This window comes from Thermobia domestica, chromosome 7, assembly GCF_964235325.1.
Source record: "Thermobia domestica chromosome 7, izTheDome1.hap1.1, whole genome shotgun sequence".
In the NCBI taxonomy this organism is placed as follows: domain Eukaryota; kingdom Metazoa; phylum Arthropoda; class Insecta; order Zygentoma; family Lepismatidae; genus Thermobia; species Thermobia domestica.
The window spans coordinates 51,984,170-52,004,406 of NC_137460.1; the positions used below are offsets into that span (position 1 = coordinate 51,984,170).

Below are 20,237 nucleotides of genomic sequence, written 5' to 3' on the forward strand. Positions count from 1 at the left end.
CAATAGAACATCACCAATAGTTTAGTGGTATCTATGCTGTTGGCATACATGAAAGGAACTCTTAAGTTATTTTATGATTTCCCCATATTGTCAATCTGTACATTATATTTTTCCTTAATATAACTGGGAAGTTATTCATCTAAATAAGCATTAGTTTATTTTTACTAGCACTGAAATTCTCCTTTCTTTTATCTTGAAATTCTCTCTTTTATGTTCCACTATGAGAGGCGCTGGAACGAAGTGCGGACCAAATGTTAATTTGACGAAGTGTACATTATCTAGTGTGCACTTCATTTGTAGACTTCGAGCGTGTATGCTCGAAGTGTGCATTTTGCACTTTTGGACACGGCTCGTTTCGATTTTTTAAACGTTCGTCTCAATCTTGCTCCCGTATGGAAATTTCGCAACGCAACGCAAATAATGCATTAAGTAATAGTATCACCGGTCAACTTTCATATGCACTCACTTACGTAAAAGTTTCGCAGAAGGGGTCCAGAAGTAAGCAGAACATACAAAATTTACAGGAGAAATGGAAGATGCAAGTACTTAGACCTAACACAACTTAACTATATCTAACCTAATGAAGTTAACTAGCTTAAACTAACCTAATATTAATAGAAGTAAGCGAAATTCTATCACTTTTTGAAAATTGTGTTGGACCCATATACTAATATAATCTAACGTAACATAACCGTAACTAACCTGAACCAACCTAAACTAAACTAATGTGAATATAAACTACCGAAATTGTAGCATTTCTTAGAAAAAATAGCTGGACCCTTTCTGTTAAACATTGTCTCACCTATTTTAACCGCCGTTAAAACATTTATAATGATTTTACACTAGTAACCCTACGGTTGAAAACATAAAATACAGGTGTATTACTTTGTATTTAATTATGTTGCTTCCAAAAAATTTGTTCCTTATAAATATGTCTTTTCATGCAAAGTATTAAATTTTACTTGTAAATCTTCTAAAATGTGGTGCGCCAAAAGTATACCAGCACCCTTCTGACTTATGCTTTTTTTTTTTTTTTTTTTTTTTTTTAGAGGTATCCAATTTAACAATATAGCGCCTGATATTAATATCAGTGGGATGTGCAGTGTGGTTAGCATAGTAATTCTTCAACTTTATACTTTTATTAAATAGAACTATTTCACAATGTTGATATACGTCATTCGGTCAGACAGGAAAAATCTTCACGTGTATGGCACACAAGGGTAAGATTTCCTACAAGATATGTCATAACATTTTTCCGAAGATAAATCCTAAGATATTTCCTAGGATTGATCTCGTAATGTATAGCGCGCCTAATTGCAATGCCGTCTATCACAAACTTGTAAGTCGCAGATTTTCGTTTCTTTGAGGCAAAGTGGTAAGGAATCTCAGTCACAATGGTCTAACAAATTGAAGATCACAACACAACACAAATAATGGATATATAATTATAATTGAAATGTTATAGTGAACTGAAAGGAAAATCATGCGTTGCATGGATGTAAGCCGGTAAGATCAATCATGTGCTTATTTGGCCAATGGAGCACATCAGTCGGCATACGATTTCTTTCAAAAGGTATTTCTGGCAACGTTGTACGGAAGTACAATTTTACCTATAGGTGGCGTCACTGTGATTCAATGACTGAAGGAGACGGAATTGCTGGAAAAAGTTAAGGAGTTTTGGATGATAGTTAAATTAGTGTGACTAAATGTAGATATTGCAGCTCAGCTGCTTTGATTTGTTACTTGTGAATGTAGACGTTTCAGCGAGGTGATTTGTAAGACTTAGTGAAGTAAGTTATGTGTTGATGATTCATGTGTATCATTGTTACGCGTTGTGCATATTGCTACGTTGTCTATGCGAAAAAGAAAAATGACAGTTCATTAAAGGGAATAATAAGTGGAGAGATATCTGCAGTACCAAATTTCTAGGGTATTTGGGTCATTTGGATATTGCATCACTTGCATATTTGTAGTTCTTATTGTTGAACATTCGAAATGACGTGAACTTAATGGTCTTAAAAATCCATGATTATTGTGTGCATGTAGCAAGTTGGAGGTAGAGGCCAGGAAATACTAATTTCGCGGGAAGTTATACATATTATCATGTCGGTATCGGTGTCTTACTTGAATTTAATTATATACAATGCGTTTATGAATTTCATGTGTTAGTATAGGGTGCCATCCATCTTGTGAAGATCGATGTAGATGTGTGTTACAGGCATATTAGCTTTAAATAATGCAATTTTGCTTATAACGTGCGTATTGATACTGTGGATTTCATTCTGTGATACATAATTACAAAATTAATTTTGATCGTCAAGTCACATTCATATCAGGGGATAATCATAACTACGGTAACCGTATTCAGGTAATCTATATATAATGAATCATAGCATCAGACGCATTTTGTGATAGCCTACGTGTAAATTAAGTTTGAGGTCGTAAGTCTTATTATGCTGCTGTAGACCGTGCTGTTGTTATCTATCTATCTTCTATATATATAAAAGAGAACGCACAAAATCCTTTGTCCGCTCATCACGCTAATACGGCTGAACCGATTTCTTTCATTTTTGGGGGGTTGTTAGGATTTGGACCCTAGATGGTTTTTATCATATCACTTTAATTTTCAATTACCAGTGTCTTGAGATAATTGACCAATCAGGTGTCAATACGTACAAAAAATCCTTTGTCCGCTCATCACGCTAATACGGCTGAACCGATTTCTTTCATTTTTGGGGGGTTGTTAGGATGTGGACCCTAGATGGTTTTTATCATATCACTTTAATTTTCAATTACCAGTGTCTTGAGATAATTGACCATTCAGGTGTCCATACGTACAAATCCTTTGTTATTAGTTCATCATAGGTATAAAAATAAACGTATTTATATGCAACCCGCATGACCCTGTGACTCGGCGGGTTAACATAACTGACAGGCGCTATAAATCACTTGAAAGCGAAAAAGTAAAAATTATCTAAGTAACAAAGTTTATTGCGTTCCGGGATGACCGCAGCGAAGCGGGGCGGGTTGGGGTGACCGCAGCGAAGCGGGGCGGGTTAACATAAATGACAGGCGATATAATGTTAACATTAGTGCAATCTTCTATGGTTTTTATCATATCACTTGAAAGCGAAAAAGTAAAAATTATCTAAGTAACAAAGTTTATTGCGTTCCGGGGTGACCGCAGCGAAGCGGGGTGAACGCTGCTAGTAATAGAATATAAAATAGTCATTTGTAGATAAAAAATATATATATATTCAAAATAGAGAATAGTTTCTTTGTATATTGCAAAAGACCAGCCCTGTTTTGGTTAAAATGGTAATGATTGGATGTTGCTAGACCTCCAACCGCATCAAATGAGGGATACAGGTAATGAAGAGGAACTTAGTCATGTAGCGGTATTAAAATTGTTGATGCCAACGGGCAGTCATTGTGTGCAGTTATTAGCAAAAGCTGTGGTAACCATTGTAATCGTTGCGGGGCCAAACAGCGTGGCCTTTCTGCCGCAGAATAGATCTAAAATATTAAGGCATTGCTGCTACCTTAGAAAATATTTCTGGAGGGTGGAGATAAATTCCTGTCAAGACACCTTAGAAAGGCTTTACCCTTTTGCGTCCAATATATGGCATACAAACTACAGTACAAAAACAATTTGCCCCGGCAGGGTTCTGGACCATTGGCCCGAATCCCCATTGAGTTGTAATCAAGAAATCAACCTGGCTACTAACTCGCCTTCACTGACTATCGCTTGCTGGGCATTTTTATGTGAGTTGAGTATTGAGCTTTGATAAAGAAAGGAAACAACCTGGCTACTAACTTATCTTCATTTGTATGTTGCATCATTTAAAATATTATATTTCAGAATTTGAATTTTTTCTATTGTTTTACCCCCCTCCAAAAAAAAAAAAAAACTGTGTCCACATTTGTGGACATTGGTTCAATAACAAGTAATTGCATATTTAAATATTTGTGAACAATTATGATATATTTTATTGCGTTTTTGTGCCATACTATAACTTTCTTCTGATATTACATTGTTGTGAAACAACAAAACAACAGGCACGTTTGTGCACTTAAAATAGCATGAACTGAATATTTTATTAGTGAATATATTTTTATGTAGTAATATTTTTCTTACATTTTTCTCCTTTCTTGAGAACATAACATGACACATGAAATTGTTTGTTGTGTTTGAATATCAATTTTTCATTTTTTGTGGAACAAATAAAAGCAATTTTCATCTACATTTTTCAAAACCAAACATTATATTCAATGGATTCATTCTTTTCATTCTTAGAAGAGCTAACCACAGATGATGATCTAGATTTGCTCGAGGGTTCAGATAATGATCCAGATTTTATGCAAGATGACTCCAGTAAGTTTAACTGAAGATAACGATGGCGGTTTTACAAGAGACGAAAAGAGTAAGCAATAAATTGTTTTACTCGTTATCTAGTGTAAAGAACTAACTTCTTTACAAGAGGTTATTTGGCCAATTACAGGTAGGTCCATTTAATTGTAGTGCGACACCTTCAAATTTGAATGTTAAGTTGCTCAGCATATTTTCCAATTTTTGTCCAACAAAGAAAAAAATGAGTGTTCAAAAAAAGAGGGAGTCGCACTACAACTAAATGGACCCACCTGTAACAGGCCAAACAACCTCTCTTAGATAATTCAGTTCTATAGAATAGATAACGAGTAAAACAATTTATTATCATTTTCGTCTCTTGCAACACCGCCATCGTTATCTTCACTGCTAGACTTTCTGGAGTAATCATCTATAAAATCTGGATAATTACCTGAATTGTCAATATATGAACCCTCAAGAAAATCTAGAATGCCTTCTGTAGTTAGCTCTTGTAAGAATGAAAAGAATGAAAAAAATTGAGTATATGATTGCAATATTTGTACCATCAATAATTAGCACAAATAGTTGAAATTAGTGTAGTTACAAACTTTCCTATACTGTCTAATAATGAAAATGAAATAATGCTGTAGTTAATAATGGATATTTTACTTCTTTCAGTGCATTTATTTCACGTTTCGTTTCCAGCATGTACAATTTTACAGCAAAACAAACCGAATATGTATATATATGAAAAAATATATAGAAACAACAAACAAATATACAATTGTGGACATTAAAAAATAACTTCTTATTTTTTGTTCATCAGAAATAAAGCTAATAATCCCCAACAAGTCTCTGAAACTAATTGTTTATCACAAAAAAAAAAAAAAAAAAAATCTTGAATGTAGCAATAATATATGTATGCGCGAAAATAATACTTGCAAAAGCTTGTGTTCCACCAGAACTTGGCATCTCAGACAATTGAAGGGCGGCTGCCGCTTGCACTCGAGCTTACCGAAAATATAAATTTTAATTCCTGGTGTACACATGGGTGGACGTCTGAACACTATATATATATATGGGTGATTCCACGAAAAAGGGAAATTTTCACTTGGAAAATTTTTGTTCCGTTGATGGTCGCCTATTTCGATATAAATATCACATGCACTTACTACTACTAAGTACATGTTAATTAGGTGTTCAGCAGAGCTGAATCGTTATTGGTGTAGTAAATAAAAAATAATAAACTTTTCAGCACCCACGGAGTTGAGACCATAGGTCACGGAGGTGAGATTAGTTAACACGGAGTTGAAAATTGCTGTGGAGTTGAGATACGTGATACATCTGGGTCATAAGTTTTGGTTTATAAGTGATTAAGCTTACAATTTACATAAAAATTGAAATAATTTTCCAATATTTTTGTGTTAGAATTATTCTCCTTATGTTGAATAAAATTCTAACAAACTAGATGACACATAATTTGTTATAAAAAAAATACTCCAGAAAATACTGCAAACATGAAAATATATCTAATGAAGGTTCCAAAATTGAGTGTATATATATATATATATATACAGTGGCGTATTTACGATTTTGTTTCGGGAGGGGCTTTGCTAACTTTCGGTGGGGCTTTGCCTGGAAATGTGAAAATTCTGCAAGATATTTCATAGACTTTACTATACTAAGTAAGATTTCGGGGGGTGGGGGCTTAAGCCCGGAAGCCACCCCCCTAAATACGCCACTGTATATATATATATATATATATGAATATGTGACGTAAATAAGAAAAAAAGAAATGCACATACACTTATCGAATATTGAAAAATTATTGCGTTTTCAATATGTTGACTAAGCTTACGAAACAGATGAAGTAGTCACTAAACCTGTCTATTGTCTACTTCATTTGTTTTCTGAGCTTATGTAAACCGTCTGTCTTCTCTGTGTGATCAAGTCAACACGTCGAAAGTGCAATACCGTTGGTGTTAGGAATCACCGTGCAGTTGGTGTTAGGAATTACCTCCCAAACGTTGTCGGTATTGTTTTGAAACGCCCTGTATAATGCACACTAAATGACAGTGTAAGGCACTCATCATTTCCGTTTTCTTTGGATAATTCGATGTTCTTTGTTAAGTAGCCCTCATTTTCCACTCCAATGAAGGAAATGTCTTGAGGAAACAGGGAAGGGCTGTTCTAGTCTACACAGAATGACAACTGCCAACGCTTTTTAAACGTCAGGTTTAGTAGGCCAGGAGAAATTCCTCCCGATCCACGTCATAAAATTGACTGTCCGTACTTTGCCATCAGACTCTTCGACAATCCCTGAAAAGAAAACAATTAGCTGATCATAAGATTGAGACGTCAATAAGTTAAAAACAGATACCATCCATCTTGACTTGACTGAAGTTTTACCTCCGGCTACTTTACAGCCCCAAATCTGAACTTCCGCGAAACACTCCTTAAATGGGCTAGGACCCACCAGCCGGCCTTTGAGTGTGAATGACATGTGGTCAGCGTGTCGGCTTCTACGACCGTTGCGATGGTCTGCGCGATCAGGTTTCAGTACATCTCTACTCAAATGAGTTTTTCAATTGCCTCATTGTGCGAAGTAAACACCATTAATTTTTGAGCTTCCACCGGGAAACAAACCCAGAACCACGCACGAAAGGCGAGCATACTAGTCACTAGACCATAAACGAGCTTTATTTATATCAATATATTGAAAGAACAATTATTTGGAAGAGCATGAGCATAACAAACACTAGGATTATCAACTCCGTGAACTTGTCTCAACACCGTGGATTCCTTAGTTTTCAGATGGACATGGAGTTGAGAAAATCGAATATAATTTATCTTTACCGGCCCACTTTTTAACCAATACATGTGAGTAATTGTGTACGAATTTTCTACGTTAAGGCGTAGGTTCCTCAAGGGAAAGAAGGTATATACCATACAAATACATTCAGTAATAAATACCATGGTGTTGAGTATCAATTAATATACGCACCTGCTTTTCACACACAAAAATATTTTTCCTATAGCTTTTAACACATGCACACAACTTTTTCTGTTCTTCAGTCAAACATATCTGCCTTGTCTTCGTGTGGGTGTTGCCAATGTGGACGACCATTCTATCTGCTGAGAGCAATGATAATTTTTTCTATTGCCATGGAGTTGAGACGAAATAGAGGTGACAGAAACGAAGCATAGTCAAGCTTTCGAAAATAATCGTTATAAAGGTTTACTTTCCACAAAACCGAAACATTCAAGTGTTCTCTTCCATTTAATTACCATTAAATGATGTTTGATTTGCGACTTCAGTTGTAATTTATTGATTTAAATCAGTGAACTGTAGTCTGTGACAGCCCACGGAGTTGAGAAATGGGGTAATAATTAATTTTTTACGTATGTTTCGTGGTATATTTGCAAACTGTTATACATGGCATACCTACTTTGTGACGGTTACTACCAAACAAAATAAAAATGAGGTGATTCTTTCTAGTAGTAGTTTGAAGAAATGCCCGTGACAGAAAATTTCCCCTTTTCGTGGAATCACCCATATATATATATATATATGGTGTTCAAATGTCCACGCATGTGTACACCAGGAATTAATCGAACAAATTTAATGAAACGATCAGGCAAAAATATATCAATTTCTGTCCACAAATGTGGACATACGGACCGGATTGATAAAGCAGATTTTGTTTCGCTTCTCTATAACACAAAAAGTCATTTAATTAGTGGTTGATGCCGATAGTAATATAGAACCTCGAAAATAAACCACGAATTTCAAAAGGTATTTCAAACAATTTTACTTCTCAACATATTTACATTATGAATTCCAAAGAATTAACCATTGTATATAATAAGTTTTTAACCTCCTATATACAAAAGTAAGCAGGGTTGGCAAGAACCATGGTTGTTTTTGAAAATGCAAAAAACCCTTTTTTTTGGGGGGGGGGGTAGTTTAAACTAGGTTTTTTGGGTTTAGATATTTTGCTTTATGTATTTATATTACATATTGACAGAAATAAGTTTGTTTCGCCTTGGTGTTATTATGCAACAACGGGGTTATGCTGGAAGAGGTCACATAAGCTTGAAGTCCGGTCAGTAAATTTCTTAAATTGGGAAACTCCCGCCCTAGCCATCGGGAAAATCCCGTCATTACTCTAAATGTAAAACAATAACGGAAAAATCCTATTATTGCTTTGCATGTAAAATTTAAAGGTTAACGTATCATAATCAGTACGCAAAAACTTAGGTATTAAATTACAAATTTAGTACGTACATATCATTGAAAGCCCAATCCAAGCTAATGTTGGAAGCTACGTAGGCAATCGATAAATTTTGCCAATTTCTATCAATATATTTAAGCAATCTTGACTTCTTTATAAAACAACAGGCATTCAGGCATGCAGAAATATACAATTTGGTTTCGTTTCGTATGTTCAGGCTTAACATCCTTACGTAATACCGAGGTTATCAAGAAGACTTTCGCTTAAAGTTACAACTGAACCGCTACTTTGTTTACGTATGAAAGAAGGGTCTTGGTTCGATCGAGAATTGAACATGGGACACCTTGATTAAAAGGTGAAAAGGAAATAAAACCAATGCAGATGGTTTGATGTGTGGAAACGTCACCATGAAGTTCACACAATTCGCATTTTTTGTTCTTTTTATTTATTTATTTATGGGTTTAAACCAGTTGTTTATTTTTTAAAAAAAGAAAAAAAAAACAGCTGATGTAAACCAGCGAACCCTAAAAGTAAATACTTCTTTTAAAAAATACACAAATAACTAGCAAAATTGTATGTAATATTTTTACTTCAATAGTGTCTATACCCTCTTTTTGGAACAAAATAAAATATAAGAGAAATACTTAGATTTATTTATATGATACCCTTAAAGGCTGCACACATAGAGCTTTTGGTTCTGTATATTCTTGAAATTCTACAGTTTTATATAACCACCATTACGGTTTATTCAGTTCTCAAGTTTTCTGAATTTTTCACAAGAGGGATTCAACATATGAAGGGTGTGAGGCAAGAACATGGTAACCCACAATTTTACTATTTTAAGAAATTAGAGATTTTCTGCTGCACAATCCATTTTGAAAGTCGGAAAGCTGATTTTTCACATAAGACTATACATGAAGAACAGTGTTCGAATTGGGGAAAAAAAGCGGAGGCGGTATGTTTTACTATGATTTTGATCAACATATCGGCTATTTAAATTTTGTCTTGATCACTGAAAAAACAGAGACGGTATGTTCTCATTACTGAAAAACCAGAGGCGGTATGGCATACCGTCTCACTTCGACCACTGATGAAGGATTAAACGAAGCGGTATGCATTGCTGTCTATCTGGTGCTGCATAACTCAGCAATTGAAAATTTGTTGGTTACCATGTTCTTGGCTCACACCCTTCATATCATTACGGAACTCTTTCCCCCACCACCAAAAAAAGCAGGACTACGGAATATATTTAAGATAAATACAACTGCACAACAAAGATGACTGAGTGGGACTTTTGCGCTTCTATCGGGAAGTCCGGGATTCAACCCAGCATTCGACCATTCTGACAAAGCTTTTCTTCATTTCATCTGTGAAGTAGAAATAGTGCGTGTACTGTGAGTTGGCCGACTTCCTTATTGTTTTTAAATCGTTATTATTACTAATTACCAGCAGTGACGGTTTTGCAAAGGTTAGGGGGTCAGTCTTTCGAACTGAAGCCTGTTCCCCAAAATTACGAAATGTCTAAAGCAAACGAAATATCTATTAGTTATGCCTTTACTCATAAACTTGAAGCTCCCGTCAAATAAAAATTAGGAATGTTTAGAAAAACTAAACATTAGTAAGAAAAGCCCACCCAAAATACTTTTCTAAATCCGCCACTGATTCTCAGTATAAAATGATCTTCAAGGTTGTATCCGGAAGATTATCGCTAAATATATAAACGAAACGAAATATTAGTTATGCTTGTACTCATAAACTTCAAGCTCCTCCCAAATAAAATTAGGACATTTTAGAAAACGAAACAGAGAAACCCCTCCCAAAGTACTTTTCTAAATCCGCTACTGATTATTTGTATAAATTAGTATTCAAGGTTGTATCCGGAAAATTATTGCTAAATCGTTGCACAGCTACAGTATAACAGAAATGTGGAAGTGCTGTTTGACGGATATATTGAAAAACGTACGCTTTGACAGATATATAGAAAAACATAAGTTTAACTTTTGCGCTAGAAGCTAGAGTACCGATACTGAGCTCTTAGAAATGAAACACTGATGACAAACTAAAATTATCTAGAGAAGAAAAAAATGTCGATAACTGTTAATTAACAGGAACAAAGATACAATGGATTGAAAATTTAACTTTAAAAAATTTTCAAAACCCTTTATTTCGAAAAACTGCTTCGATAAGTATCGCATTCAATTTCATACATGGCGTTCAATAGAAGATCATAATTCTGTTTACAGCAATTTGATATCTCAAACTCTATTTATAATAAAGCAATTCGGATAACTTGTAATTACACCTACGGTACCGAAAAGTATTGTTGTAATGTTATAGAATCAAAGTAAATCAACAGTTACTTACAAAGAGTGAAAAGGGATTTGAGTGGACCGTGACTCAAACTTGATATCTCCGGCATACCGTGCCGATGTGTTAACCACTACGCCACCCAGTTCGCTTCCCAGAACAGCCAAATACTCTCTCACCCCTGCAGTCGGTGCTCTCCACTCCGACCACATGACTTGTACCACAGCCTAGCTGCTGTGCTTAAGTGGACAGCATCGACTGTAGGACACAGAGTATTTGGCTGTTTTGGGAAGCAGACTGGATGACGTAGTGGTTCACGCGTCGGAACGGTATGCCGGAGATCCCGGATTCGAGTTCCGCTCCAGTTAAATTACTCATAGGGATTCTTAGTGAAAGATAGCATTAGAACTGCAGAATTATTATAGTGTATCAGAAGTGCATGTATGCATTGACTTTACTTATATTTCTACAATATCCTCCTTAAACATTATCTGAGATTACAACTATATTATTAACTATCGGTGCTTTTTTTTCTCCTTTTTCTCAACAGGGCCTGTTCAACTTGCAAGATACATTCTGGTCTTTCAAACTTTCTGTCTCTAGATTCACCACTTAGAAAAAAAAAAATTGAAATACGGTTATGTCGTGAAATACATACTTAATCCGTTCCAGATCAGTTCCTTGTTTGACTTCCAAGACAAGTTTTTTTTTTTCCTCTAAAATATTAGAAACAAGATTAATCCGTTCCTGGCTTATTAACATTTGGAGAAAAATGAACTTTTTGTGCTATGGGAATGCATTATACAAGAAAATAAAACAGTACAGGTGCAAAGGCATAAAATTAGCAGCGAAGATTACACGATATACTATGAACGACAAAACACATGGGTACACAGGGGGAAAGTACGCAGAAACACATGAAATACTGTACGTGCTTGGGGTTAGAGTTCCAAAACAGCGTTCGGGTTCCTGGGGCATCCAGTATATTATATGAACTCGCCTTGCACCTGCTGCTATACGTTTCATTTAAAAGTTTGTCTTCTATATTTCGGCCCGCACTGAGGCTTGGGCACAATCGTAAACCAGAGGGTACTAATAAAACATAGAAGGTATTGTTGTATTTTTGTTCTGTTAACAAAAGAAAGGCCAGCAAATGTTCTGACTGTTACATGACAGAAACACAGCACAAAGGGTTTAATTACTGTAGTGCGTTCTGATTTATGGACGGAGTGTCTCAAAAGTCCCAATGTGGGCTTTAAATATAGAAAATATGCATTTTAAAATTAAGCTCTTAGTAGCGAATGCAAGTTGAGTTCATTTTTTGAATATTTAATATGCACTCTAAAGCATCTACTAGTAATTGTACATTTGAAATATTTTCGATCTTATACTTAGTTATACCAGACCAGCTCCAGATCTACCACTGATACTACTGTGGTCCTGTGTAGCGTAGTCGCTAACTCTTTTACCTTTGATGCGAGCTGTTCCGTGTTCGATTCCCGGTAGGGACTCAGTCGGAAAGGTGTACAAGATTTCTCAAGCCAGCCATCCTGAGTTAATTTTCTAGGGTTTTCCCTCGTTCACTCTTCTTTCCTTCCCGTTGTTTCTCTCTCTCTCCAAAACCCTGGGTTAATACGTTCACTGAGGGACGTCATCGCTTATGCGTGAGGGGCTAATATTGCCAGATGTCGACAGTCCAGAAATTTAATTCCTAATCCTAACCATAGATATTAGCATTTATGGAGTTTAAATGTGCAGTGCTTTTTGAGAAAGGTAAAGACTTGCTAAGTTATTAAGCAACATTTATTTTAAGTAGTGTAAGAAACCTTTCTTGCATTGGATAATTCTGTTTAAAATTTCTTGTCATTGAAAAATTCATTTGACTATATTTTCATTTATTTTTTATACTTTTAGGTCAAAGGACAAAAGAAAGATGATTGAGTTAACAGTGAAAACTCTGGATTCACAAAATCATAACTTCTCAGTACCAGACGATGTAAGTATTGTGCTTGGAGGCCGAAGCAAGATAAAGTTTCTGGTCTTTCCGTTTTTCTTAAAATTTGTGTCTGTAGGTGTAAGTGAGCACAAAGTAACTTGCACTAGGATTGGTTGATTAGTGTTATTTGATTCCTTACCTGAAAGCACTTTGCGGTTGATTCAATTTGTAGTGAAAGTTCTGTATAAAATTTCAGTGATTTCACGAGATGTATGTAGCCCTAAACTAGTTAACATTGTGAAACAACGATTTCGATTCCTTATCTTCACAACTTGCCAAAGGCTATGACTGACCTGATATATTTTAGTTGAACTCTATGCAGAGTTATCAACCTGTCCCGAATTAAGAAGTTTTCAGCGACCCGAATTAACGTCTAAGAAGCACGCATTATATAGCAGGATTCCAAATTATTGAATACGTGTACGAAATACATGAGTAGCCTTTGTAAATTTCTACTCATGATGTATATCTATAATGGCAGGATATCGATATGGTGCTGTCGCTAAATTTTTCTTGTTGGCAACAGTGAAACCACGATAAATGATATAATTCTGTGTTTGTATTGGTTCATAACTTCTGTTCAGCTTGCAACGATAACGTTAATATCTATTTAGTTTTAGGGAACTAGGACAGTAGTCCGGTCCCCTAAGAGTACGTAAGATACTCTTTTATTGATTCACAGACCTGTACATTTATGTTGTTGAACTGTTTGTGACCGAACTTGGACATTTAGGCTGTTAAGATATAAGTTTGAACGCCATCTTAAGAGAGCATGATTTTGGAATTACACCTAATAAATGATAAGTATGAAATAAATTCAGTGCCTTAACAGAATAAAAATAATTTCTTAGACTATGTTGTTTTAAGCTTACGGTCAACAAGCTGGCCGTATGAGTTTTTTTTTTTTTTCGTGAAATTTTTGCTTAAATTTTCATTGTAATTTTCAGTCATAGATATGTATTTTTTTTATTCTTAATAAATTGTTCCATGTATAATTTTGAATATGAGAAACCAGCTATAGCTGTATGTTGGTTTCGGTTACAGCTGTATATTGGTTTGGTAACATTTTTTTTAAAAGATAAGGAGACTTTATTACGGCCTTATGGTTATTACGAATAAATAAAAAAAAAAATGATTGAAAAAGAATTAGTACACAAAGCAGGTATAAAACAATTTCAAAGTACAAAAATTCTTATTTAAAGTTCGTCTATTTACAATTTGCCATCAGCCTGGGCTTACAGATCCTTATACAGTTTACAAATGCTTTGCAAGTACAGTCAAAATCCGTAGTGATTCTGTAATTCAGTATTCATTAACATTAAATTACATTACTTGTTGATCATGTAATAAAAAAATGCTTTCTGTATGAACATTAGATGCTGGAGTACTCGGAATGAAACGAAAAATTTTGTTTATCTCCTGAACATGAATTCTTTTCTCCTTCGCCACTCCATTTGCACACTTGTACATTGCAAATTACAGTAAGGAAATAGCCAGAAATACGCGGGCAAAACTGGAAGAGGAAATTATAGTATCGATTGGTTTTAATACGCTGTCGATATTATACTCGCCTTTGAATCGACACTACAAAAACAGTGGTCTAAACGAATTGCGCTAGATTTAAGCAGCTTGTTTTTTTATTATTATTTTTTATTTATTTATTTTTAAAGGAAGGAATATGAGTTTTAATTTCCGTACAATGCTGAGTTAGTAGCGGAAATTCTATACATGTTCCGCGAATCGAACGTGTGATTATTCGATCCATCAACACCTACGTATTCGGATGCACGGAATGGTCATCAATAGCAGTGATACTCAATGTTGGGAAACAAGTATAATTTAGGTTGATTAAAATTACTTCATGCTTTCTGACATTCTTCGTGAATATTTTATGGCTATGATAAAGTACTTTACGTTAGTTTTGAAGCCTCCGGTAAGATTCTGTACCTCCAGAAAAATTGTCAATCCAATCCAATTGAATCCAATACTATATTCAATATATAGTATTGAATCCAATTATATATATATTTCGTGGCATTACGCAACAGTAGAAATTGAAAACACGTCAGATATTTGGGTTGGCTGTGGCCAGGCGGTGATCACAGCGCCGAACTCTTAATGGTGGTATGTTAGGACAGATTCCGAACAATATGAGAGTGGTAAAACAGCAGTGTTCAGTGAACTGAGCAGATGGCGATAGTGTAAAATAGGAGACCTCTGATTTCCAAAGAGGGCAAGTTGACTTTCTGTGCGGTGACTTGGGTATGTCACGAGAGACATGTCCAAAGTAATGACGGCCTACAATACTCACAGCAACATTACATTGGCGAAAAGGATCACTGGTCGAAAGAAAACCATCAATAACAAATCCCACCGAACATTAAAGCGGGTTATCACTAAGAACCGTCGTACGCCTGCAGGGCAAGTGACAGAGGAACTCAAGCAGCATCTCCCAGATCCTTTCGACAATCACAGCCCGCCGCGAGTTAAGGACATGCATATGCCAGGTCAGGTTGCACTGACGTAAACGCTGATGAGGGACAATCACGCTTTAGCACGACACCGATCTTTCTGCGATCATGCAACTTGGATCCCTGATGACTGAAAACGTTTGATTTGTTTGAATGAGTCATCGTCCACCTCCCCTGGTCCATTCAATCTGTAGTCCTCTTCGGAGACATAAATCCTGCGTATTTTTTATCTCCATTCTCTCTCGCGGAACAGTGATTCACTGTACGTGATATTGTGTAATATTCCGCGTGCTACCATTCTTAACCCTTTAACGCACCATTTTTCCGATCAGGCTATTTTTTTTTTTTTAATTTGGAGCGTTTTCGGTGTAGGAAACGCGGGATTTAAAAAAAAAGAAAATAATATGGGGTCTATGGGATATTTTACGGTGTTTGCATATAGGTTCCATGCAAAGTTGCACGTTGACATCTGCAAAGTCCACTAAAACCAGATAGAACCAATAAAACGCGACGAATGTCAGCGTACTTGTACTTTAGCACTCATTACACTTTTAACACAGAAAAAGTCAACAGTTCAAAGCTGTCCACCTAAACGCTCAAAGAAAGCTCAAAAATGATAATATGACGTAACTCCGCGTGCAACAAGTAAGATAAGAACCCAACGCTGGCATACTATGACATCTAGCGGGAAATTCAGAAATTCATTAGTGAAAGGGCATCTTAGCTGATACACAAAGCTGCTTTTCTATGTTCGAACTAGAAACTACATGTGCAATAAAATTTCAAAGCAAACTTTGCATATGTACATAGCTGCACGCTAAAGGGTTAACCTCTGACTCCATCCCAGGTCGCATCAAGCTGTACTGATAGCGAGAGGTGGTCCAATGCCGTATTAATCTCATAAGTTGCACCTTTTTCTGGTGTTTGTTATTTTGGTAACCATGTGCATATAATAAAATATGTCGTTGCCGTTCTGGAAGAAGTTACTATTTCCCTGAATCTGAGTTTTTGTGCGTTAATACAGAAAATTGAACAATGCAAGAACAGTGTAATTATGTGTAGGAATAAGATCTAACATAAAATTAGAACATAAAACGTATATTGGTATTAATTATTATTAGCAAACCGATTTTAGCGATGGTTTTTTAACTTTGAAAGAGCTGTATCTCAAAATTAATGTTTTGAACGTAATGACTTCTGTCAGAACGACGACAATATTTTATATATATCATAATAACAATACTTTGTTTGTGGGTAACACTTAGTTCCTAATACTTAATCGCCGCATCACTACGTTCGCCAGGACAGTGCAGTACCGTATTTAATAAACTTTACCGCTAACCCACATTAAGCGTACTGCAAATAATACTTAATGTTAAATAGAAATAAGATAATTACATATATAAAACTTATAAGTATTTATTCCATCCATGTCAGAATATAATTTAGTAACTAGCAACATGGGCACGGTATGTAAACTACAGACAGTTGTTTATTTAACACAGCCCGCTTTTAAGCTACAAATTAATTATATTCTGGAATCAAAAGTGATCATTTTAATTCATGAAACGTTATACATTTATCTGCAACTAGGTAACTCAGCCTTCAAATGCCAATATATAGGTGGGACTGTCTCGATATACCAAATGTGTGCTGTTCTAACAGCGACATATCACATATGCTATGGAATATGTTGGAAGTGCATACTTTGTTCTTCGAACCATTCCTACTCAGGGCGTGCGCAGTGTATACATTCCTGCCAGGTGCCTTATCGTCCTGGAAGATATCGCCATATAGGAAAAAATATTTATCTTTATGTATACATACCCCAGCAATACTGGGTTGCATTGTCGACAGAATGCACGAGGATTTCAGTGCTTGTGGGGTTACCGTGAAATAGCACATTGTCGTCTACGAAGTAACTTAAAAAATTGTGACTTACCCGGTAAGTCATTGATGTTATTGATCCCCTTTTTTGGGGGAAGGAGTGACACTGGAAGCATATACTGCCATGACCCACATGTGGGAGTCGATGGTGCATCCTCATTGACAATATCTTCGAGTTCACAACGGGTTGTATTGGATAATGAGGTGCTTCATTATGCTTCGTCTGTTGTATCAATTGCTGAATACGACACTCACTCCGACAGTCTGTACTGTCCTCGATAATTTTGTCGATAGTTCATTTCGTTGACCACTCTTGATATATTTTGACTACTGCTCCTGTCGAACAATCCACAAGTGGTGGCATTTGTTCAATCTAGGCACCAGCCTTTCGAGTTTCTACAATCCGACCTTTGTCAGACATTGGTAAATGCTGGCGTTTTCTGATTAACTTCCTAATGCACTACCGGAATTCGCGGTGCAAGGTAACGAAACTCGTATGACAACAAAGTCGAATCCACTAATCAGCAGGATGAACATGAATCGATGAAAGAATGTAATTTTAAGAAATATATGATTGTGTATATAAGAAGGTTAGGAAAATATTGTTATAATTAGACAAGTCAGTGAGGAAGTATTAATATGATCTATTTTACTGCTTCAGAAATAATCTAGCTGCATTATGCATTCGAATTTATATTTATCCAGTAATATAATTTCAAGAACTTTGGACAACGAGTGCTCATCATTGTTCGTCTTGTAATTTATGTTAATTTTTGTATCCTGGTTTGTACAAATTGGGTACTTGAGTTTTTCTTAGACAGATACCATACTTTTTCTTCCAAAGATTGTTATAATTTCTATGTGTTTAACATCGACTTGTCAGGTATATGAGTTTTTGGCATATGCTTTTTCAACGTCGTGTCAGAAGAATGGTACAGTAGAGTTATTGAAATGGCATCACTGGATAAGTATATAGGCATAATATCACTTATATTATTAAGTTATAATGTCCGTAATTGGATCAGGTACTAGTAACTGAACAATTAGTTTGAAAATGTGGTTAGAAATCTGATCTACCAGAAAATAATTGAAAATCAATTTTCAAGTTTTAGAATGTGTTTGAACCAAAACAGTAGGCGGTAATATTGTGTTGCTTAGTATTTTGAAATTTTTGTAAGTCGGAGTGGGGTGTGATTATCAGTTTGTTTTTTGTTAAATATTTGAATGTGTCTAATTGAAATTCTAATTGTTCTTCATCACAGCTAACTGTGAAACAGTTCAAAGAAAGGATAGCAGAATCAATAAATCTTCCTGCGGAATCTCAGAGGCTCATATATTGTGGTAGAGTACTCCAGGATGATAAAAATTTAAGTGATTATGGTGAGTAATATTCTTTGTGGTATGTTATATGCGAGAAGTTTAAAATGTCATGTGCTACAAAATATATTAGAATCAATATAAAATTATTATCTTTTTATAGTATAAGTAATACATTATATGTCAAAGTTTACATTTTGTAAATTAAAAGGAAAACAATTCCCACCATTATGCTCTGTTTACCTTTAGTGCCAGCGGTTCCGGGTTCGATTCCCAGTGGGGATACTCGGTCGAAAAGATGTAACAGTTTTTTTCAGTCCAGTTAGGTACTAGGTAAATGCTGGGATAGTACCTAATATACAGGTACCAGGCTGCTTCTTTCGTTTCCCTTTCCTTTGTTCAGTTCCCCTCCCCGGATAGTCAGCTTCTCGATGGATGTGATCCGTCATTAAGGCCGTAGAGGCAGGTAATGTAAAAATAAACTACGCCCTGTTTATTTTTAACTGGATTACAGTTGCAGCGTCACTCTGATGCTATTGGGTCTGAGAACTCACCGTTTTAAAGTACAATGACAAAGGCTGTAAAACGTACCGCCGCAATGGTAAATCTCATAATTGGGAGCACTTACATCTGATACAGAAGCATGAGGTTCGGGTTTGTTTGTGACTAAATTCAGATGATATACTACGCGACAAAACATCGCCAACTTTTTCCTCGAAGGTCAAGATCTAAGGGTTCACTTGTCCCTACCATAAATCCTTCTTTGTAACTAGAATCCGGCGTTGCCGCTCGAACTCACATTGAACTTTTTTCAGCTGTCAGTATGGCTAACCCCACTACGGTTATCATAGTAGCATTGTACTGCGGTTCCTCCGTCTGGCATCCGTAGCTTTTACTAGGCTTTGCAATCAGCCCACGTCATATGAAATAGAATAAAGCTATTTTATTCTACTTGTTTAGCTTAAAATACAAATTACTTTGATGTAAACTATGTCGGGAAGCATGTAAATATTACCGAATAGAGCAAAACTTCTCTACTCCCGATCTAAGCCTTTGCATTATGTTTCCTCCATAAGTGACGTAAAGGCAATGATCTAAATAGAAGAGGGGGAGGTATGCATGATATACTTCTTTAGATCTCCCACTTCGAGCACTGCGTAAAGAAATAGCAACACAGTTTAAAAGCCGATATCTTCCTATCTCGAATATTTTCAGTGTGTGGCCGATGGTTGTTGTTGAGTTGAGTTTGAGTTTTTTGTCCCGTTCAGCAGCGAGGCTATATGAGACGTGGACCTACTGATTAACGTGAAATCCGAACCACATGAGCTCCCGCCGGGAATCGAACCCGGGTCTCCCACGCCAAAGCCGCGTACGCTAGCCGCTTAGCCACGGAGGAGCTCTCGATGGTTGTTGCAATGCGCCATTGGTTAGGCACAATCCGTCATGAACCGTAGCTCCAGGGAGTCAGTTTAGCACTTCCTTATATTTCCTTGCAAATTTCCTCACTATTTCAATATGCATTTATTATTTTACTACTAACGCCCTAGCTACACTGGAATATCACTACCCGTGAGATCAGCGAAGTTAAGCAGTGCCGGGTCTGGTCAGAGGGAAGATAAGTGTGACCATTCGTAGTCACCAGATTGTGTTGGCGTTGCAGCGTTCACCCAGCGTCT

The 20,237-nt window shown here is 36.1% G+C and overlaps 1 protein-coding gene across 7 annotated transcripts in view; it reads left to right on the plus strand.

Annotated features, from left to right (window-relative positions):
• The first annotated feature begins 1,616 nt into the window (after positions 1–1,616).
• LOC145690091 (large proline-rich protein BAG6) overlaps positions 1,617–20,237 on the plus strand; it is a 122,520-nt gene continuing 103,899 nt past the window's right edge. For 4 of the 7 annotated variants that reach the window (XM_081764640.1, XM_081764646.1, XM_081764642.1 and 1 more), the window contains exons 1-3: positions 1,617–1,790; positions 12,805–12,886; positions 18,507–18,624. In XM_081764640.1, coding sequence (XP_081620766.1) covers positions 12,824–12,886; positions 18,507–18,624 — 181 coding nt within the window. In that variant the 5' untranslated portion in view covers positions 1,617–1,790; positions 12,805–12,823. The remainder of the gene's footprint in view (positions 1,791–12,804; positions 12,887–18,506; positions 18,625–20,237) is intronic. The other 3 variants (XM_081764647.1, XM_081764645.1, XM_081764641.1) reach the window with 2 other exon arrangements.